The sequence below is a fragment of the Petromyzon marinus genome, chromosome 30 (assembly GCF_048934315.1).
Source record: "Petromyzon marinus isolate PM22_M1 ecotype Great Lakes invasive population chromosome 30, UKy_Petmar_22M1.pri1.0, whole genome shotgun sequence".
NCBI lineage: Eukaryota > Metazoa > Chordata > Hyperoartia > Petromyzontiformes > Petromyzontidae > Petromyzon > Petromyzon marinus.
This window is the reverse complement of record NC_133696.1, coordinates 11,052,605-11,071,723: the sequence shown is the minus strand read 5'-3', so window position 1 is coordinate 11,071,723 and position 19,119 is coordinate 11,052,605. Positions and strand designations below refer to the sequence as shown.

At 46.1% G+C, this 19,119-nt stretch overlaps 1 protein-coding gene across 4 annotated transcripts in view; it reads right to left on the bottom strand.

Moving 5' to 3' along the window:
* Positions 1-19,119, bottom strand: part of KCND1 (potassium voltage-gated channel subfamily D member 1) — a 500,895-nt gene that overhangs the window by 118,146 nt on the left and 363,630 nt on the right. For all 4 annotated transcript variants that reach the window (XM_032963622.2, XM_032963620.2, XM_032963621.1 and 1 more), the window contains exon 2: positions 15,010-15,172. In XM_032963622.2, the coding sequence (XP_032819513.1) occupies positions 15,010-15,172 (163 nt within the window). The remainder of the gene's footprint in view (positions 1-15,009; positions 15,173-19,119) is intronic.

Sequence of the window (19,119 nt, the reverse complement as noted above, 5' to 3'; positions counted from 1 at the left end):
TTGTAGACCATGCGCTTAGCCACCACGGCCCGGCATGTTTTCACGATACAAGGTACTTTTAATAAATGAGCTGTTACCTCATTATCATACGATGTTTAATTTAAATGTCCCACGAGGAAAATGTTGTTCTTTCTGGCTTTGCCAATTTCATTATAGTTTCCTCACAAATATTGATCATGTTTAGAAAACAACATTGACAATGCAACGTTCGTATTATTGTTGTCAACTCTACTTTCACGAAAAGTATATATGGCATAATGTAACATTTTTTTTTATTTACAGTAACTTGTATACATTATGTAAATAATTGGGAGGAACAGTGGCACAGTGGTAAGTGCTCTGAACCCGGAGCCCAAGTTTGATTCCTGGCCATGGTGGGGGGTGAGGTTGGAACCTCCACCCTGATTTCCACCCCACCCTCTCCACAAACCTGCATCGACCAGTGTGGTGAAGTATGCTCAGTCTACCCCCATGACCGATACAACACGGAGACACATTCATCCAACAATGGATTGGCAAAGGGCTGTACATTATTATTATCATCATCATCATATATATATAATTATCAACTTGACACTGAGATGGTACAGGTTTCCACGAAGCAGTTGGGGTGATTAAAATCCACAGTCCACTTTGAACCTAGTAATTGTAGGGACTATTTCAAGGACCCTGAAAATGGATGAACCCAAGTGGACTGTGGGTTCATCCATTTTCATTCCTGGAAATGCTGCACTACATGACACTATGAAAATCTCAGATTGTCAGTTTCCCGATAGAATCTACAATCTAAGCAACCCGTGTTATGCGAGAAACAACGCTATGAGAATGTCATGAAGCCGAAATCAAACTGTAAGATAGTTATTGTAGCTTTAGTCCCAAACTTCTAGGGCAATAATTCTAAAGGTTTTAATAATAATGCATTTGTATCTGTGCCACCAAAGGCCTTCTCCCCAAAGAGAAATAACACAAACGTAAATAAATATCTCTAAATTACTTTTGTTTCCACGGTTTGTATAAACATTACCTGCACAATCCCATCAGCAACTCCCACACCTCTCTTCCCTAGGCTTACTTATAAACGTAATCACAGTGCCATTACCGTAGTCTACAATGGTTCGTGTGGACACTAAATAATAAGAGTCTATATCACACCACATGATACCCAAATACAGTTATTCATGGTCGATGAACGCGTGAGTTGATCTTGTGCATACAAGCACATCATCTGATGTCCCTGTAACACTCGTATGTACAATATACAGCACCAATGTTTCAGTTTAATACTTGCACAATTAACTCCCGTCTCTCATTCTGCACTGTTGCTTCAATATTTTGTATTCTAGTAATGCATTTTTTTGTTGTTGCAATGCCTTACAAACAATTTATCGTTATATTTGTATTTCAATGCATACTGAAGCGTTTCACAATTTGAAAGTGTACACATTTATTATATTATTTTAGCCAATAGTATTGTCAGAAATATTTGTGCCATGTAATGCTCTCATTATTGCTGCCAGTGAAAGTGTATCTGCTCAATTAAACCATGGCACGTTGCTCATATCTGCTAACGGTGGGAAATTTCGCTTTCCCATGGTGGGGGAAGAGTCTGCCATTAACTAGCCACTCTGGACTGCCAACGTGAATGTCATTGTATTGACCCCAATGGTAAAAAAAATGGGACTAAGTGACCCCTGATTGGGATTTGAACCCACAAGCTTACACTGAATGGTTCCGCATAGTTTTTTTTGGATGACTCGTGAGATTCAGGGAAGTTGAAAGCAGTTCACAAAATTCAGAGAAGTTGAAACTAGTTTAGATCTGAAGTTTTGTTGACTGCAGGGAACCATACTCTTTGGTTCTTTCGGCAAAGTCACGTGGGTATAAAATAAAATTAATTAAATCACGACGTTTCGATTGCTACACAAGCATTCATCATCATCGTCTATCATATCCTCCGGGTACTACTACTCCACGCAGCACTCCCCCTACCCCACCCCCCCATCTCTCCCTCTCCTGCCTTACTCCTACGCTAATTGCTTTGTAGTGGTTGTCGTCTATTATATCCACCGTGTACTACTACCGTACTCCACGCAGCACTCTCCCTCCCCCATCCCACACCCACACCCCTCTCCCCCCCCCTTGCTCCTCCTCTTTCCTTGACTGTATAACCTCTTACCACGGCAACTCTCTCTCACTTCAGCAAAAAAAATATTGCTGTGGTTTTTTCCACCTGATGATGATTGCTTGTGTTGCAATCGAAACGTCGTGATTTAATTCATTTCATTTTATACCTACGTGACTTTACCGAAAGAAGCAAAGAGCATTGAAACCAGTTCACAAGTTGCCATCTGTAAACAAATGCTGCTGAAAAGCTCTTTTCTAAAAGGTCCATTTGGATGGTGGACTCAAATGTAATTTTATACAGTTTAGTTGGCAATAAATGGAACATTGTGATATGGATTTGTGTTATTTTATGCATACATTATGCATGTAGTAGAACATCAACGTCTTTTAGAACGTAATATTGAATAATGTGTTGTGCATAAGAACATTAAGATAAAGTAGTTAGATGGTGCTGAGGTCTGGTAACATTCTTAGTTCAAGCTCTGAGTGCCCAAGGCAAACGTGGCTCTGGAATGCAGTTAGTTAATATAATTTCCCCAGCCAAATCACTGAATGTTGCATGCAAATTGAACGAGATATTGAACCCAATTCTATCTCCCCCCAACTTGTCAGGTTTCATCAGTAAACATGTCGCTTGTCCAAAAGAGATGCGGCTTCAATTACATTTTACAAGCTGAACAATATTAGGAAAGTAAAAATTAATTAAGTTTATGTATGTGTCTTTTTTGTAATGAATATATAGCAATGTAATGGGAATAAATAAAATAACTTTCCTAATACAATGAAAGATGGTTATGTTCTATACATTGGTGACACATTTTGAGAACTGTTTAATGGTGCATTTTATATTTTCAACATATATTTCTATAATCATAAAAACAAATTACTAGGATTTTTTTTTATAATTTATATTTGATCAATAGTCACTATAATTACATAGTTTGTGATGCCAAGCATTTCAAGATAGCTTTCCTAATAATAATAATGAATGTGGACATACAATACATTGGTCCGTCGGTTAATTATATTAATTGGCTCCACGAAAACCATCGTTAATTGAAATTATCGTTAATCGAATATAGGAAATACATGTTAAAGGCTGAATTTATTCCATGACGATCAGAAGTGGACCTTTTGCACCCTAAAACATAGTTCATAATATTTAAGCACGCAATTGTAATAAATTAACGTTATTGGAACATATTAAAGCATTAATATGATTAGAAACACTTGTTTTTAGATGTCTTTCGTATTTTCAAAAATGTCCTGCTTAATTTGCACATTCATTGTTTTTCTCACTTTAATTTTTTTTATTTACATTCATAGTAGGTACCATTGGTATTGATCTTATTTAACTTTTAAGTAAAAAACACTAAATATTCAAGAGAACAATTTCCATAAACAACGCACATCAAACATTGAAAAGCTAGCAGCCATTTGCTCTCAAAATGCTCATAAAAGGCCGTCACTGATTGGCTGAGGTCTGCCGAGTCCACTTAGGAGCACTCGGATTGGCCGAAATCGGTGGCCGTGTGATATCGTAAAAATATCGTTAATCGAACATTTATTGTGAATAGAAACAATGGGGGACCCTATGCGAGGTGGAACGTTAATCGAAATATCATTAATCAAAGGCATCATAAACTGAGGAATATCTGTATATCGATTAAAATTAATATGTAGTGGAGTATCGCGCGCGGGGGTTTGCAAACAGCGAGGTCACGCCAGGGCAAACGGATGCAGAGAGGAGAGCAACTAGTAAGGGGCGACCAATTAAGATGCATAGCAGTGATTGGCTGGCTGCAAATGCAGACGCGGAGAAGGCGCCACAGAGGCGAGTGATAGTGGCGATAAGGGGGGAGAACACTTGCGGGAGGCGTTGGGATGATGCAGGGTTAATGAGGGCCATCTGAGGGCAATTAATGAATGAGAAGATATGAGAAGATATAAGCAGATGTGCGGGGAAACGGGAGCGGAGTTGGTTGGAGTCAAGACAAGGGAGAAGTGAAGAGAAGTCCGGGACCCCGCTCTCCACACCTTGTCCTATCCAGCGGTGTTGGCTGATCCCCCCGCTGGATGCAAGGGCAAGGTTGAAGGAGTGAGTGTGAGACAGGCTAGCAGTAGAGAGGCTAGCGGAATCCTAAGTGTGAGAAGGCTAGCAGTAGAGAGGCTAGCAGAATCCTCAGTGTGATTGTGAGATAGGCTAGCAGTAGAGAAGCTAGCGGAGTGTATAGTAAGAGGCTAGCAGTGGAGGAGCTAGCAGAGTGCAACATAGTAGGCTAGCGGAGCGAGAGAGAGCGAGCGGAGCGTGGTGGACGTGCAGTACAAGAGGAAGCATTGCGACAGAGATGCGTGGTGTTGAACGCAAGGAATTCTCCACGAATAAAATGACACAGGAAAAAAATAAGTTGCCCGTGTGAAATAACACCGCTACATTTGGTGTCGAAGTGGTAAAGAACTGCTTCACCATGTCAAAAAAAGCGGCTAAGAGGAAGGACTTACCTGTCGACTCTTCCGACGATGAGAACGACGAGGAAGTTGTTCTCGCCACGGCTCCCGAGAACGTTGCTGAGCCGGCGGAACCAGAGGACCGGCTGCCTTCGGATCAAGAGAGTGAGCGCGGGGAAACTCCAGCCAGCGCAACCAGAGGGAGCTGGCGGGATGTTGCTCACACACTCGGAGACCACGCTCGCAGCAGTTACGTACTTGTTCAACATCTTGACAGCGGCAGGCCGGACGACGTCTACGGGGATGGCGACGGATGCGACTACTCTTCACATCGCTTCGACAACGCCGATCGCGTCCGAGTGAGCGGGCGAGGGACCCGCCGTGGCAGTGGCCGCGTTAGACTCAACATCTACGTCGCCGACGGTACGTACAGCTCTGTTACGCCGGTTGCCACAGGTCCGCGCATTCTTTGTGACCGAGGGTGACTGGGCGGCATTTCGTCGCCGCTTTGAAGCAGCATATCGCTCCATCGACTGGTCGGAGCGCGAGGCGTTGCGGGGCCCTGCTGACGGCCCTCGACGACGACTCGTTGGTCGCCTTCTACTCCATCCCCGAGGCCAATCGATCATCGCTCGCCGGCGCCTGCGCTGCGATGGCGGCTATCTTCGAACCACCGTTGACCATCCGGAGGAAGTTCCTGCTCAGAAAGCGGGGAGATACGAAGTCACCCTTGGCCTCCCGCAGCGCTCTGTTAGCCCTCGGACGGGCAGCGTACCCCTCCATGGATAGGGCAGCTCTCAACTCGCTCGCCTTGGAGCGGCTCTTAATGGTGGCAAAAGATTTGGGGGTCGTCCTCTCCATCGCCGCCGATGAAGACCTCTCGTCCCTCCAAGTTGCGAAGAACATTCAAGTGCATCTAGACCTGAGGGACGAGCCAGCTGTGATGGCATGCACAATGGTGAAAGGGGACACAATGGCCAGCGATGGCCATTGGTGACCACCACGTCGCTGACCGCTGAGGGGATACGCTTAATGCGGGTGCTACAACTGTGGGCAGATGGGCCATATCGCCAGGAACTGCCGGCTGTGCGTTGGTAGTCCACCTGGAGCTCCGGCGGCATACGATGTCAACTTCTCCTCGTTCCGAGGACCACAGGCGAGTCGCGACGCATCATGCACATTGCCGTTTCGTTCCCATCACTCATCCGCCACGTAGATGCTTGTGCCATTACGGCTGCGTAAAAACTTTCCCTCGGTGAACCTGGTGGAGGGAGTCTTGTTGACCCCCTCAAATGCGGTGTTGCGGACACCCTCTTTGGTGGGGGCACTAACTGTGGTGTCGGCAAATAGTGATCCCTTCATTCAAGTCGTTAATGCGGGGCAAATGCCGATTGTCATTCAGGAAGGCACCGTGTTGGCACACGCGACGGCGGCCGTGGGTACGGAACAGGTGGCGGTGTGCATGTCAAGGGAGTCGGCATGGGTTGCCGGTATGCGATGATGAACCCGAGTGGCTGCGGCGGTTGTGAGGAAAACCGGAAATTGACATCTGCACAGCGAGCACGACCCCGCCTGCTTTTGCATGAGTTTAAAGACATTTTTAGTGACGGCAAATATGATATAGGCTGGACAACCCTATTACAGCATCATATTGATATGGGAAACGCGCCTCTGATTCGTTTGAATTCCCACAGGATGAGCCCACGTGAAAAAGATTTCATTCGGCAGACGGTGGAGGAGATGTTGGCGCAAGACATTGTCTCTCCCTCCACCAGTCCTTGGGGATGCCCATTGTATTAGTCAAAAAGCATGATGGCTCGTTGCGCTTTTGCTTGGATTTGAGGAAACTTAAGGTTTCTGTTGCAGATGCATACCCGCTTCCGCGCATGGATGATTCTTTGGACGCCTTGTCAAGTGAGTGATTCTTCTCGACCCTCGATCTTTTGTTGGGATTTTGACAATTGCCTTTGGACGAGGAGTCGAAACCAAATACGGCTTTTCGTACACCACAGGGGTTGTATCACTTCAATGTCCTTCTGATGGGACTCCACTTCACGCCGGCCACTTTTCAGCGCCTTATGGATTTGGTTTTGTCTGAGTTGCAATGGGAATCGTGCCTTATTTATTTAGATGATGTCATTGTTTTCAGGCGAAATTTCGATGAGCACTTGCAGCGGCTGCGCTCTGTTTTTTTACAGGTGTGGGACGCGGAATTGAAATTCAAACCACAAGTATCACTTGCTACAGACGTCAGTTAAGTATTTGGGTCATGTGTTTAGTGCGTTGGGGGTCGCTACTGATCCGGAGAAGATAACCCCCAAATCAGTGTCGGAGGTCCGCAGCTTTGTGGGATTTGCCTCGTACCACCGCAGGTTCATTAAGAATTTCGCAACGATCGCGAAACCACTCCATGCGTTAACAGCTAAAGGACACAAGTTCCACTGGAGCAAAGCACAGCAGGATTTTTTTTAAGCGCTTCGTGACACACTCGCCGATACACCGCTGCTCGTTTACCCAGATTTCTCTACAGGCATAGGCGCTGTCTAGTCACAGGTGGTTGATGGAGTGGAGGGAGTGGTGACGTACGGCAGCCGTGTTTACAGGTGCGTGGCGGGCTCGTCGCGGTGCGGGCCGCCCCTGCAGATGGCCCTTGATACGGTCGCTGCAGCCGTTTCGGGCCCGGCAGGCGTGGTGCATGCTTCGAACGATTGCATTTTTGGGCTCGAGCTCAGTGATTGAGGACGCCTACAGGTGAAAGATTCCTCCCTGTTGAGATTGTGGCGTCGGGCTTCCTGGACGCCGAGGACTCCTCTTGCAATGGGACATCGAGCCTAAAAAATGTTGTATTGTTGTGCCCACGAGCCTACGAGGCAGACTTGTGCACATGGTGCACCATAAATTAATGCATTTGGGAGTAAAGAAAACTTTGACTTTAAAGAGAAATGTCTATTGGCCGGGTATGGAAAATGAAGCGCGCTTGTTCGTTAAAGCTTGCCCTGAATGTGCGCATCAGAAGGCGCCCGCGCAACCATACAAGGTGTCGTTACAGTCCATACAAGTTTCTCGGGTCAACGAATTGGTGGTATTGGTTATTTTGGGTCCATTTCCCATTACCCAGAGGGGGCACAAATATTTGCTGGTAGGGGTTGAGTATCTCACCCGGTGGCCGATGGCGTGGCTGTTGGTTGACCAATCGGCGGCGTCCATAACCGAAGCCTTTCTGCAAGGGTATGTGCTGGACAAGGGTGCACCAGAAAATTTGCTCACTGACCAGGGTAAGAATTTTTAATTGAAACTGTTGAAGGCGGTGTGTGATTCCCTGGGCGCCAAAAAGATTTGGACTTCCCCGTACCATGCACAAACAGACAGGATGGTTGAGCGCTTACATCAACCCTTGAGATCCATGTTGTTTCAACAAGTTAATGCGGCACAAACTGAATGAGATTTGCACATCCCGAGCGTCCTGGCCGTCTATAGATTGCCTCCACAAAGGGGGCCCTAAAGATGATCCAAATAACTACCGACCTATCTCAATTTTGTCCCCGTTGATAAAATTTTTTGAAAAATTATTGACCTACCAAATTAGCAGTTTCCTGTCCACTAACAATCTACTGCATCTAAAACAATCTGGGTTCCGAAAAAAAATACAGCACCACATCTGCTGTATTAGACTCTCTGAATCACATTTACAGTGGTCTTGATAATAAGCAGTACTGTGCCTGCCTTTTTCTAGACCTGTCCAAAGCTTTTGATACAATAGACCACAACACTCTGCTTAGAAAACTAAGTTGCCTCGGTTTTTCCGAAAACGCAGTAAAATGGTTACAAAATTACCTCTTTTCTCACACCCAAACTTTATTCACAGATGGTTGGAGGTCAAACAGTGTTAAGATAACAAAAGGAGTTCCACAGGGTTCCATCCTCGGCCCCCTTTTGTTCTCTCTTTATGTCAATGACTTGGGCACTGACCTGGATCATTCCAGGATAAATCTTTTTGCAGATGACACGATACTGATTACTGCTGGCCGCTCTCCTACAGGGTGATTTCAACAAACTACAACATCAGCTAGTTGCTCTTAAACTAGTCCTGAATACCTCCAAAACCAAGCTGCTATGCTTCTCACCAGGACTAAAGCAGGAAGTTATTTTTCCCCAATTACATTCCTTAAATAATTATCAAATAGAGCAAGTCAAGATCTCTAAGTATCTTGGGGTCATCTTGCATTCAAAACTTAATTTTGAAGATCACATTGAATATATTGGTAAAAAGACAAATAAAAATTGGTTTTCTGTATTGACACAAGCACTGCTTCCCCCCAATGTTCCGTTTGGAATTGATAAAAGCTACCATACTGCCTCTACTTGACTACTGTGACATCGTGTATAAATCAGCCCCAAGTACTGTACTGAAGAAGCTTGATTCCATCTATCACTCGGCCTTAAGATTTACATTGAACTGCCCATATAGGACTCACCACTGTGATCTCTAAATTGGGTTAAACTTAACATCTCTTAATGTTTGACGGCTTGTGCACCAGATCTTATTTATTCACGATGTACTTACAAAAAAATCTGCAGACTACCTGCTGGATATCCTCTCTGTTTCAAAGAACAAATTTGACCTCAGGTCTTCGCTCATTTACCAGCTTCACATTCCCTATTGCCGTACAAAAACTGGTGGCAGGGCCTTTGCTATTGATGCCCCCAGAGTCTGGAATGCTATTGCCAATAAACTGCAACTTGAATCGCTACCAATGAGATCTTCTCTCAAACTGCTCTAGAGGAGTTGTACACCCCTAGCTGCCACTGCTATTCATTGGCGTAAAATAAAATAAAATGTTTCGCTCCAGATATCTGTATTTTGATTTAGCGTGCTGATCTTAAAGGTGCATTGAAAAATGTGATACTCGGACTCATGCTTCTGTTATTGTGGAGTAACTCATGCAGCCAGCTATGGCTCTAGGATTTGGTGTTACATGTTATTTATGTAGTTTATTGTAAAAATTCGGTCACAGTCCCTGTGATCACTGTTACGTTGCAATTATGGCTTTATTTTTTGGTGATTTGGAAAACGTTTTTTTTGGTTTGGACATGTTTGTTTTGTTGTAGTACGGAGTTAAACTGATGGCCTTAATCTAAGTTTTCTTGTGGTTGTTGTTGTTGTTTGACTTGCATCCCACTGGGATTTTTTGCACACAGCGTTGGTGGTGTACGGTGCTTTTTTTCAGGAATATTTTGCTGTTTTTTCTCTCATGGATTTTCTGTTTGGACAGTCACATAGTCACTTTAAGATGTTTTCCTTGTTCGTGTTTTTGTTTTTAAAGTTTGTTGTGGTTGCACCCGATTCAAGAGCCGAATGGCTCACAGGGCTATACCAAAATAAAGAAACTGAGACTGAAAAAAACTGAAACTCCACACGCCTCCACGGGGTATTCACCCTTCTATCTGATGTATGGATAGGAACCCGATGCTTCCGCTTTGGTGAAATTGGGCGTGTGTCCACCAGGAAAGGCATCGGCCGTACCGGTTCCCATGCAGGTGACCCACGGCATCAGGCAGCCTGCGGGGTATGCAACCTTCGCGCGAACCGTGGCGTGAAGGTGACAAGGCGTGGCTCCATTGCCCTGTGGTGCCGGTGGTCACGTCATCCAAACTACATCGCCCGTGGCAAGGTCAGGTAGAGGTCGTTGATGTTCGGTGCGCATTCAATTCAGGTGACGCTGGTGGCATGTGCACCCATCACGGCTAAAGAAATTTGAGCCACCGATTTACGATGCGTCATCTACCATCCCAAAGCAGCGTGTGTCAGATGCGTCCGACGAGCCTGTCGCACCGCCCCAAGCGGACGTGCCTCAGGAGTCTTGTTCCCTTACACCCACAGGATCACGGCCGACTAATGCAAGGCGAGCCGACCCGGCTGGCCATCGGAGCCCGAGTCGGAGGACCAGCCACAGCCGGGTTAGTCGTTTTGGCGCGAACGGGATCCACGGGAGGCTCACGGTTCACTGCGGAAGAAACACGGCCCCTTGTCGAGCCCTAAGCCGTCTCTTCCTTCAGCTGTGCGGGACCCGGTTCGTGGTGATGGACCGGCGGCGGAAAACCGCTCCTGGAGGACTGGCTGCAAATGCAGACGTGGAGTAGACGCCACGGAGGCGAGCGATAGTGGCAACAAGGGGAGAGAACACGTGCGGGAGGTGTCGGGATGATGCAGGGTTAATGAGGGCCATCTGAGGGCCATTAATGAGTGAGAGGATATAAGCAGATGTGCGGGGAAACGTGAGCGGAGTTGGTTGGAGTGAAGACGAGGGAGAAGAAGTCCGGGACCCCGCTGTCCACACCTCGTCCTCTCCAGCGGTGTTGGCTGATCCCCCGCTGGATGCAAGGGCGAGGTTGAAGGAGTGAGTGTGAGACAGGCTAGCAGTATAGAGGCTAGCGGAATCCTAAGTGTGAGTGTGAGACAGGCTAGCAGTGGAGAAGCTAGCAGAGTGTATAGTGACAGGCTAGCAGAGGAGAAGCTAGCAGAGTGTATAGTGACAGGCTAGCAGTAGAGAAGCTAGCATAGTGTATAGTGACAGGCTAGCAGTGGAGAAGCTAGCAGAGTGTATAGTGACAGGCTAGCAGTGGAGAAGCTAGCAGAGTGTATAGTGACAGGCTAGCAGTAGAGAAGCTAGCATAGTGTATAGTGACAGGCTAGCAGTGGAGAAGCTAGCAGAGTGTATAGTGACAGGCTAGCAGTGGAGAAGCTAGCGGAGTGTATAGTGACAGGCTAGCAGTGGAGAAGCTAGCAGAGTGTACAGTGACAGGCTAGCAGTAGAGAAGCTAGCGGAGTGTATAGCGACAGGCTAGCAGTGGAGAAGCCAGCAGAGTGTACAGTGACAGGCTAGCAGTGGAGAAGCTAGCAGAGTGTATAGTGACAGGCTAGCAGTGGAGAAGCTAGCAGAGTGTATCGTGACAGGCTAGCAGTGGAGAAGCTAGCAGAGTGTATAGTGACAGGCTAGCAGAGGAGAAGCTAGCAGAGTGTATAGTGACAGGCTAGCAGTAGAGAAGCTAGCATAGTGTATAGTGACAGGCTAGCAGTAGAGAAGCTAGCAGAGTGTATAGTGACAGGCTAGCAGTAGAGAAGCTAACAGAGTGTACTGTGACAGGCTAGCAGTGGAGAAGCTAGCATAGTGTATAGTGACAGGCTAGCAGTGGAGAAGCTTGCAGAGTGTATAGTGACAGGCTAGCAGAGGAGAAGCTAGCAGAGTGTATAGTGACAGGCTAGCAGTAGAGAAGCTAGCAGAGTGTATAGTGACAGGCTAGCAGAGGAGAAGCTAGCATAGTGTATAGTGACAGGCTAGCAGAGGAGAAGCTAGCAGAGTGTATAGTGACAGGCTATCAGTAGAGAAGCTAGCATAGTGTATAGTGACAGGCTAGCAGTGGAGAAGCTAGCAGAGTGTATAGTGACAGGCTATCAGTAGAGAAGCTAGCATAGTGTATAGTGACAGGCTAGAAGTGGAGAAGCTAGCGGAGTGTATAGTGACAGGCTAGCAGTGGAGAAGCCAGCAGAGTGTATAGTGAGAGACTAGCAGTGGACAAGCTAGCAGAGTGTATAGTGACAGGCTAGCAGTGGAGAAGCTATCAGAGTGTATAGTAAGAGGCTAGCAGTAGAGAAGCTAGCATAGTGTATAGTGACAGGCTAGCAGTAGAGAAGCTAGCAGAGTGTATAGTGACAGGCTAGCAGTAGAGAAGCTAGCAGAGTGTATAGTGACAGGCTAGCAGTGGAGAAGCCAGCAGAGTGTATCGTGACAGGCTAGCAGTGGAGAAGCTAACAGAGTGTATAGTGACAGGCTAGCAGTAGAGAAGCTAGCAGAGTGTATAGTGACAGGCTAGCAGTGGAGAAGCCAGCAGAGTGTATAGTGAGAGACTAGCAGTGGACAAGCTAGCAGAGTGTATAGTGACAGGCTAGCAGTGGAGAAGCTATCAGAGTGTACAGTGACAGGCTAGCAGTGTAGAAGCTATCAGAGTGTATAGTGACAGGCTAGCAGTGGAGAAGCTAGCAGAGTGTATAGTGACAGGCTAGCAGTGGAGAAGCTAACAGAGTGTATAGTGACAGGCTAGCAGTAGAGAAGCCATCAGAGTGTATAGTGACAGGCTAGCAGTAGAGAAGCTAGCAGAGTGTATAGTGACAGGCTAGCAGTGGAGAAGCTAGCAGAGTGTATAGTGACAGGCTAGCAGTGGAGAAGCTAACAGAGTGTATAGTGACAGGCTAGCAGTGGAGAAGCTAGCAGTGTATAGTGACAGGCTAGCAGTAGAGAAGCTAGCAGTGTATAGTGACAGGCTAGCAGTGGAGAAGCTAACAGAGTGTATAGTGACAGGCTAGCAGTGGAGAAGCTAGCAGAGTGTATAGTGACAGGCTAGCAGTGGAGAAGCTAGCAGTGTATAGTGACAGGCTAGCAGTGGAGAAGCTAACAGAGTGTATAGTGACAGGCTAGCAGTAGAGAAGCTAGCAGAGTGTATAGGGACAGGCTAGCAGTGGAGAAGCTTGCAGAGTGTATAGTGACAGGCTAGCAGTGGAGAAGCTAACAGAGTGTATAGTGACAGGCTAGCAGTAGAGAAGCCAGCAGAGTGTATAGTGACAGGCTAGCAGTGGAGAAGCTAGCAGAGTGTATAGTGACAGGCTAGCAGTGGAGAAGCTAGCAGAGTGTACAGTGACAGGCTAGCAGTGGAGAAGCTATCAGAGTGTACAGTGACAGGCTAGCAGTGGAGAAGCTAGCAGAGTGTATAGTGACAGGCTAGCAGTGGAGAGGCTAACAGAGTGTATAGTGACAGGCTAGCAGTGGAGAAGCTAGCAGAGTGTATAGTGACAGGCTAGCAGTGGAGAAGCTAGCAGAGTGTATAGCGACAGGCTAGCAGTGGAGAAGCCAGCAGAGTGTATAGTGACAGGCTAGCAGTGGAGAAGCTAGCAGAGTGTATAGCGACAGGCTAGCAGTGGAGAAGCCAGCAGAGTGTATAGTGACAGGCTAGCAGTGGAGAAGCTAACAGAGTGTATAGTGACAGGCTAGCAGTGGAGGAGCTAGCAGAGTGTATAGTGACAGGCTAGCAGTGGAGAGGCTAACAGAGTGTATAGTGACAGGCTAGCAGTGGAGAAGCTAGCAGAGTGTATAGTGACAGGCTAGCAGTGGAGGAGCTAGCAGAGTGCAACATAGCAGGCTAGCGGAGCGAGAGAGAGCGAGCGGAGCGTGGTGGACGTGCAGTACAAGAGGAAGAGTTGCGACAGAGATGCGTGGTGTTGAACGCGAGGAGTTCTCCACGAATAAAGTGGCACATGGAAAAAAATTAGTTGCCCGTGTGAAATAACGCCGCTACAGATATTAATTGTAGGTCTTTAGTATATACAGGAACATTTTTATACGAATAATGCACCATATGTTTTCAGTTATTATTTTTGTAAATCGTCCACATTATTATCCATCTATACCACCCCAAACTTTAATTTTCCATTAAAAAAAAGATACAAAAATGACCGAAACCCCCCTTTCTTCTAAAACATGCATATTTGGATATGTACAAACGTTCACGCAATATCAGCAGTACAGAGCCGGGCACTGCATCAGGACTGTTGCTTGACTTGCCTTTGAGGGACAATCTAACTGGTGCCGTGCACCAAAAATTGCCCCGAAGATGAACACCAGCGGGCAAAAGGAAACCTGGGAGATCCAAGACCACGTGGCGCAAGACAGTGAAGGACGAGCTTACAGCATTAACCAACCTCTTGTGGGGTGAGGCGCAACATGTTACCAAGGACAGGAAGAAGTGGAGGGAACTGATTGCTGCCTTATGTCCCGGAGGGCATGAAGAGGATTCACTAACTAACTGGTGCCTTGTCTCGGGTCTGACCTTGTCGGCATGGCTAACGGATACTTGAGTGAAATAAATCCACTGACGGGTGAAATCCTTCACGTTTTGCAAACAGTTTTTGAATTGGTTTATTGAAAATACACCGGAGGAGGGCTATGCTCCGTTATTCATAAAGTTCACCAATGTTTCAAGTTTGTTGTGTTTAACCGGGAAAGAGTCTCATTTGCAAGGGTGAAATGAGTCACTAACAATACAAAGGCAAAACACGTAAAAAAACACAAGTACAACAACTGAGCAATTAGAAATCAGCACGAAACATCCACATTATAGAAGTCGAAAAAAAACGAAGCACAAAAATAATCATTACGAACCATATTTCCACAAACAAAAAGTTACGAAATTACATTAAACAACCATTCGTAGTAAAATTCAATTACAAAAACATCAACATAGATTCAGGGTGATCGTCGCCCCAGTACGTGAACAGACGAGTAATGTACGTACGTTCGTGGAATAAAAAAAATAATATTCAAGGCACATCGTCAAGACGACGCCAGGCAGGGCTACAAGCAGGGCGGTTTCACCGGACTGCCGTACCTTCTGGGCGCGCCGCTTGTCCGCACGCTGGTTCTGGTGGTAGATGCGGCTGAAGTTGGAGACGATGACAGGCACGGGGAGAGCGATCACCAGCACGCCGCTCAGGGAGCAGATGGAGCCGAAGATCTTGCCAGCGATGGTCTTGGGCACCATGTCTCCGTATCTGCCGGGACAAGGGCACGGGGGGACAGTGTGGCTTCGTGAGTATTCCCAATGCCATGGCAATGAGAGGATGGTGGGGGGGTGGGGGCTGGGGAGCTGGGATAAGGTTCGTGAAAATACCACAGAGACTAAATCATAAGTAAGCACAAATCATAATTAGAATAATTATATACAAGCCTTTGGTCAATCAACCGCTGAAAGAAGAACTCCCCCACATCATGTCAGTCATCGCGCTTGTTTGACCATACTTCAAAAAAACACAAGAAGAGGCATTTTTTTTCGAATTCGGTAAACCACACAATATTTCAAGAGCCGCTATGCGATGTAAACACGAGACTGCGGTCCTCAATAAATAACGTCACGAAGCGGTCCTTAAAGAGGTGCATGCGGATCCGAAGTCACAGCTTGACGACCCCTGACCATTCTAAACTGGACGTCCATGGTAAACTGGACTCCCATGGTAAAGTGAAATTCAGTGGTGAGCTGAACATCCGTGGTAAACTGAACTCACATGGTAGACTGAACCCACATGGTAAACTCAACTTCCATAGTCAGGGGTTGGCAACCAAAACAACATGAAGAGCCATTTTTTTTGAATTTCAAAAGCCGCTCTGCAGTCCTTAAAGAGCCACAGGACACGGCTCCTGAGCCACAGGTGGCCGACCCCTGACCATATGGGCAATCATGCGAGTTGGTGAGGAAGAGAGCCCGTGACCGTTTCAGATATCCCCGCCACTGATCTTAGCCGTGGCTGAGAATCGAACTCAGGTTGCCGAGTTTGTTGCACAGGGTGTGTACGAATCACTCAGCCATCCTTCACATGGGTGCGCGCACACACGCACACACCTTGCTGCACACACACCTTGCTGCACACACACCTTGCTGCGCTGACATCTTGCTGCACACACGCACACACACCTTGCTGCACACACACCTTGCTGCACACACACCTTGCTGCACACACACCTTGCTGCACTCACACCTTACTGCACACACACCTTGCTGCACTCACACCTTGCTGCACACACACCTTGCTGCACGCACACACCTTGCTGCACACACACACACGCGCACCATGATGCACACAACTTGCTGCACACACCTACACACCTTGCTGCACTCCTGCACACACGCGCACACCTTGCTACACACACACGCACCTCACTGCACATACGCGTAACCTTGCTGCACCCACACACACACCTTGCTGCACCCAAACACACTCACCTTGCTGCACACACACACCTTGGTGTGCACCGTACTATAATTATGGACAGCAGGAGTAACTCTCAAGTTCATCAGCAACCCTTACATTGTTCATGAAAATGTAGCATTGGAGATTAATGACAGGAATAGATTTTTGCATTGTTTTTCTTATTAAGAATACAAATAAGAATATCCTGTATGCTAAGTAGACGTATGCTAAGATTTAGCAGTGTATGTGTTTTGGTGTATAAAGTTTCAAGGGAAAATATATTTACGTGGAAAGGTGCGATTATTCAGGCCAATGAACCATTAAAATAGACAGCACATGCTGTGAATCTGAGTTGCAGACATTGGGGGATTATTGATCATGGTCTTGGCATTGTGGCTTTTATAAAGGTCTCTGAATTGCTATGCTTCTAAATTCATCTGTGCCTCCTGAAAATTGCCACGATTTCCATGGGCGTATAAATAGTATCATTGTCGCTCGCCCTTCTGGGAAAAAAAAATCACGCCACAAAATAATGAGGCATGCAATGGTATGGAAAAAAAGCATCTCTCACAACCACCTCTGATCTCTTTCCAACTTCTCCGCCCCAACCTCGCCATTGCCCTCGCTTCAATTCGTTTCAGGCAAAGCACTCCCAACTTATGCTTGATTCTTTCGGTAAAGTCACGTTGAAGGGAAACAATAAAATAATAATATATAAAACCTCCTAGTCCGGAATCTTGTATATTGTGGCAAACGTACCAGCTTCATTTCCGACGCCGAAAGTGTTATTTATCCTCGCAGTTTTTGTGCGGGCACGTTATGGAACCTAACACGAGCCGCAGTGAGAAGCTTTCATTCGCGCAGCAAAAAAGTGTCATTAGCACATTAGCAAATGAAAAAGCCTTCGCCCCATTAGCTTTGGCGACGTATGGGAGGGACGCCCTTGAGTGGGTCCTTCCGGATGCCTCTGGACCTGATGCTGTTTTAAACCTTTTTGTTAGTTCTTTTCGGTAAAGTCACGTCGATAGGAAAGAAAATAAAAAACCTCACCACGATTCGCACACCTTTGTACAAAACACAAGCTGACAATCGTTAGGTGTTTCTGCACAATGTTTTTTTATCTCTCCCATTTTTAAACGTATATATATTAATTTCAAGCTTGCGAATTGAGTCGCCAAGGTGTTACACGTAACCTCTATATAATTGGATAGTTGTCCTTGTGTTTTTCTTTTCTTCCGAGGCTGATCTGCAATTTTTTTTTATCATGTGGCTGGAGGGCCCAGTGGTTAGCACACTTTTCAATGAGCCAGTTTCCACGGAGAACATGCTTCAATGTTGACAATCTTCCTTCATCTTATTCTGAGACAAACATGTGAGTCTATGGGTCTCTGTGTGAGTCTATGTCTCTATGTGAGTCTATGGCTCTCTATGTGAGTCTATGGCTCTCTATGCGAGTCTATGGCTCTCTATGTGAGTCTATGGGTCTCTGTGTGAGTCTATGGCTCTCTATGTGAGTCTATGGCTCTCTATGTGAGTCTATGGCTCTCTATGCGAGTCTATGCCTCTCTATGTGAGTCTATGGGTCTCTGTGTGAGTCTATGGCTCTCTATGTGAGTCTACGGCTCTCTATGTGAGTCTACGGCTCTCTATGTGAATCTACGGGTTTGTAATCTCCATAGCCCTTCTCTTGCATCTTCTTTGTCTCTTCTCAATACGTGTCCAAACAACATCCAGCCTCCCTGCTGGAATTTACACGAGAAAATAATGAAAAGCGAGGTCATCACAACTGGCCATCTGATCAATGCATTGCAACAGAACAACTTAATTCGGTACAAAAAATTGGACACGTTAATGCTCGACTCGTGTTCGTCGAGTTGATGGCTCCAGAGCGAATCATCAATACCATCGCGATATTTGCAGTAACGAGAATATTACGGAGCTTGTAACATCCATCAAATTAGAAACGATGTGCATCGTTGTCCATATCGTACATTAATGAAATCCGTAATATTGCGGCTTGCGCTTGCAAAAGAGGCAATGCATATAAACAGGCCTCTGGCTTAAACGGGCAACATCGCTGTTGTCAAGCTAAGTGGGGAGGGCTAAACAAGAAGTGCCGCCTTCTTGGGAAATAAACAGTGGTTGTCTTGGTCAAAGACTCACCTCTGCCATAGGAATGTAGAGTTTCCACCATTGGGCTTGGTGTTGTAAACTGGAGATTTGCACTATCCTACCCTCAATTTGAGCGGGGGAAACCACTCCGATTTAACGCGTGAAAAAAAATTAATCTGCATTGATGGCAGCAGGTCGCCGTCGAAGTGTGTAGTTCATAGTTGGGGTGCTCGCCAAATTACCGCGAGTGCAATGTCCAGTTCTGGGGTGATGTAGGCAGTGCATGACAACAAGGGATTTGTTCACAATACAAAGGCATCCCTCGGATCACGAAAGGGATGCGTTCTTTGACAAATGCGCGTAAAACAAAATTTCGTAAATCGCAATGGCTCTCCCATTAAGTTAATATTGAAAATCAGGGATGTGTTTCAGACAGCCGTTCCAACTCTACTCCTAGCCTAAAAATATAAACCACCCCGATATCACTTAAAAAAATAAATTACAAAAACAAGAATAGCAACAAAAAAAACCAAGAATAAATAACAAAAAAAACATTCAAACGATTGAATAATAATTCATTTTAAACGAAAATCATTAACCTTTTCAGGGAACTCCCTAAAAGATGCGCTGCGTGTAAGGGA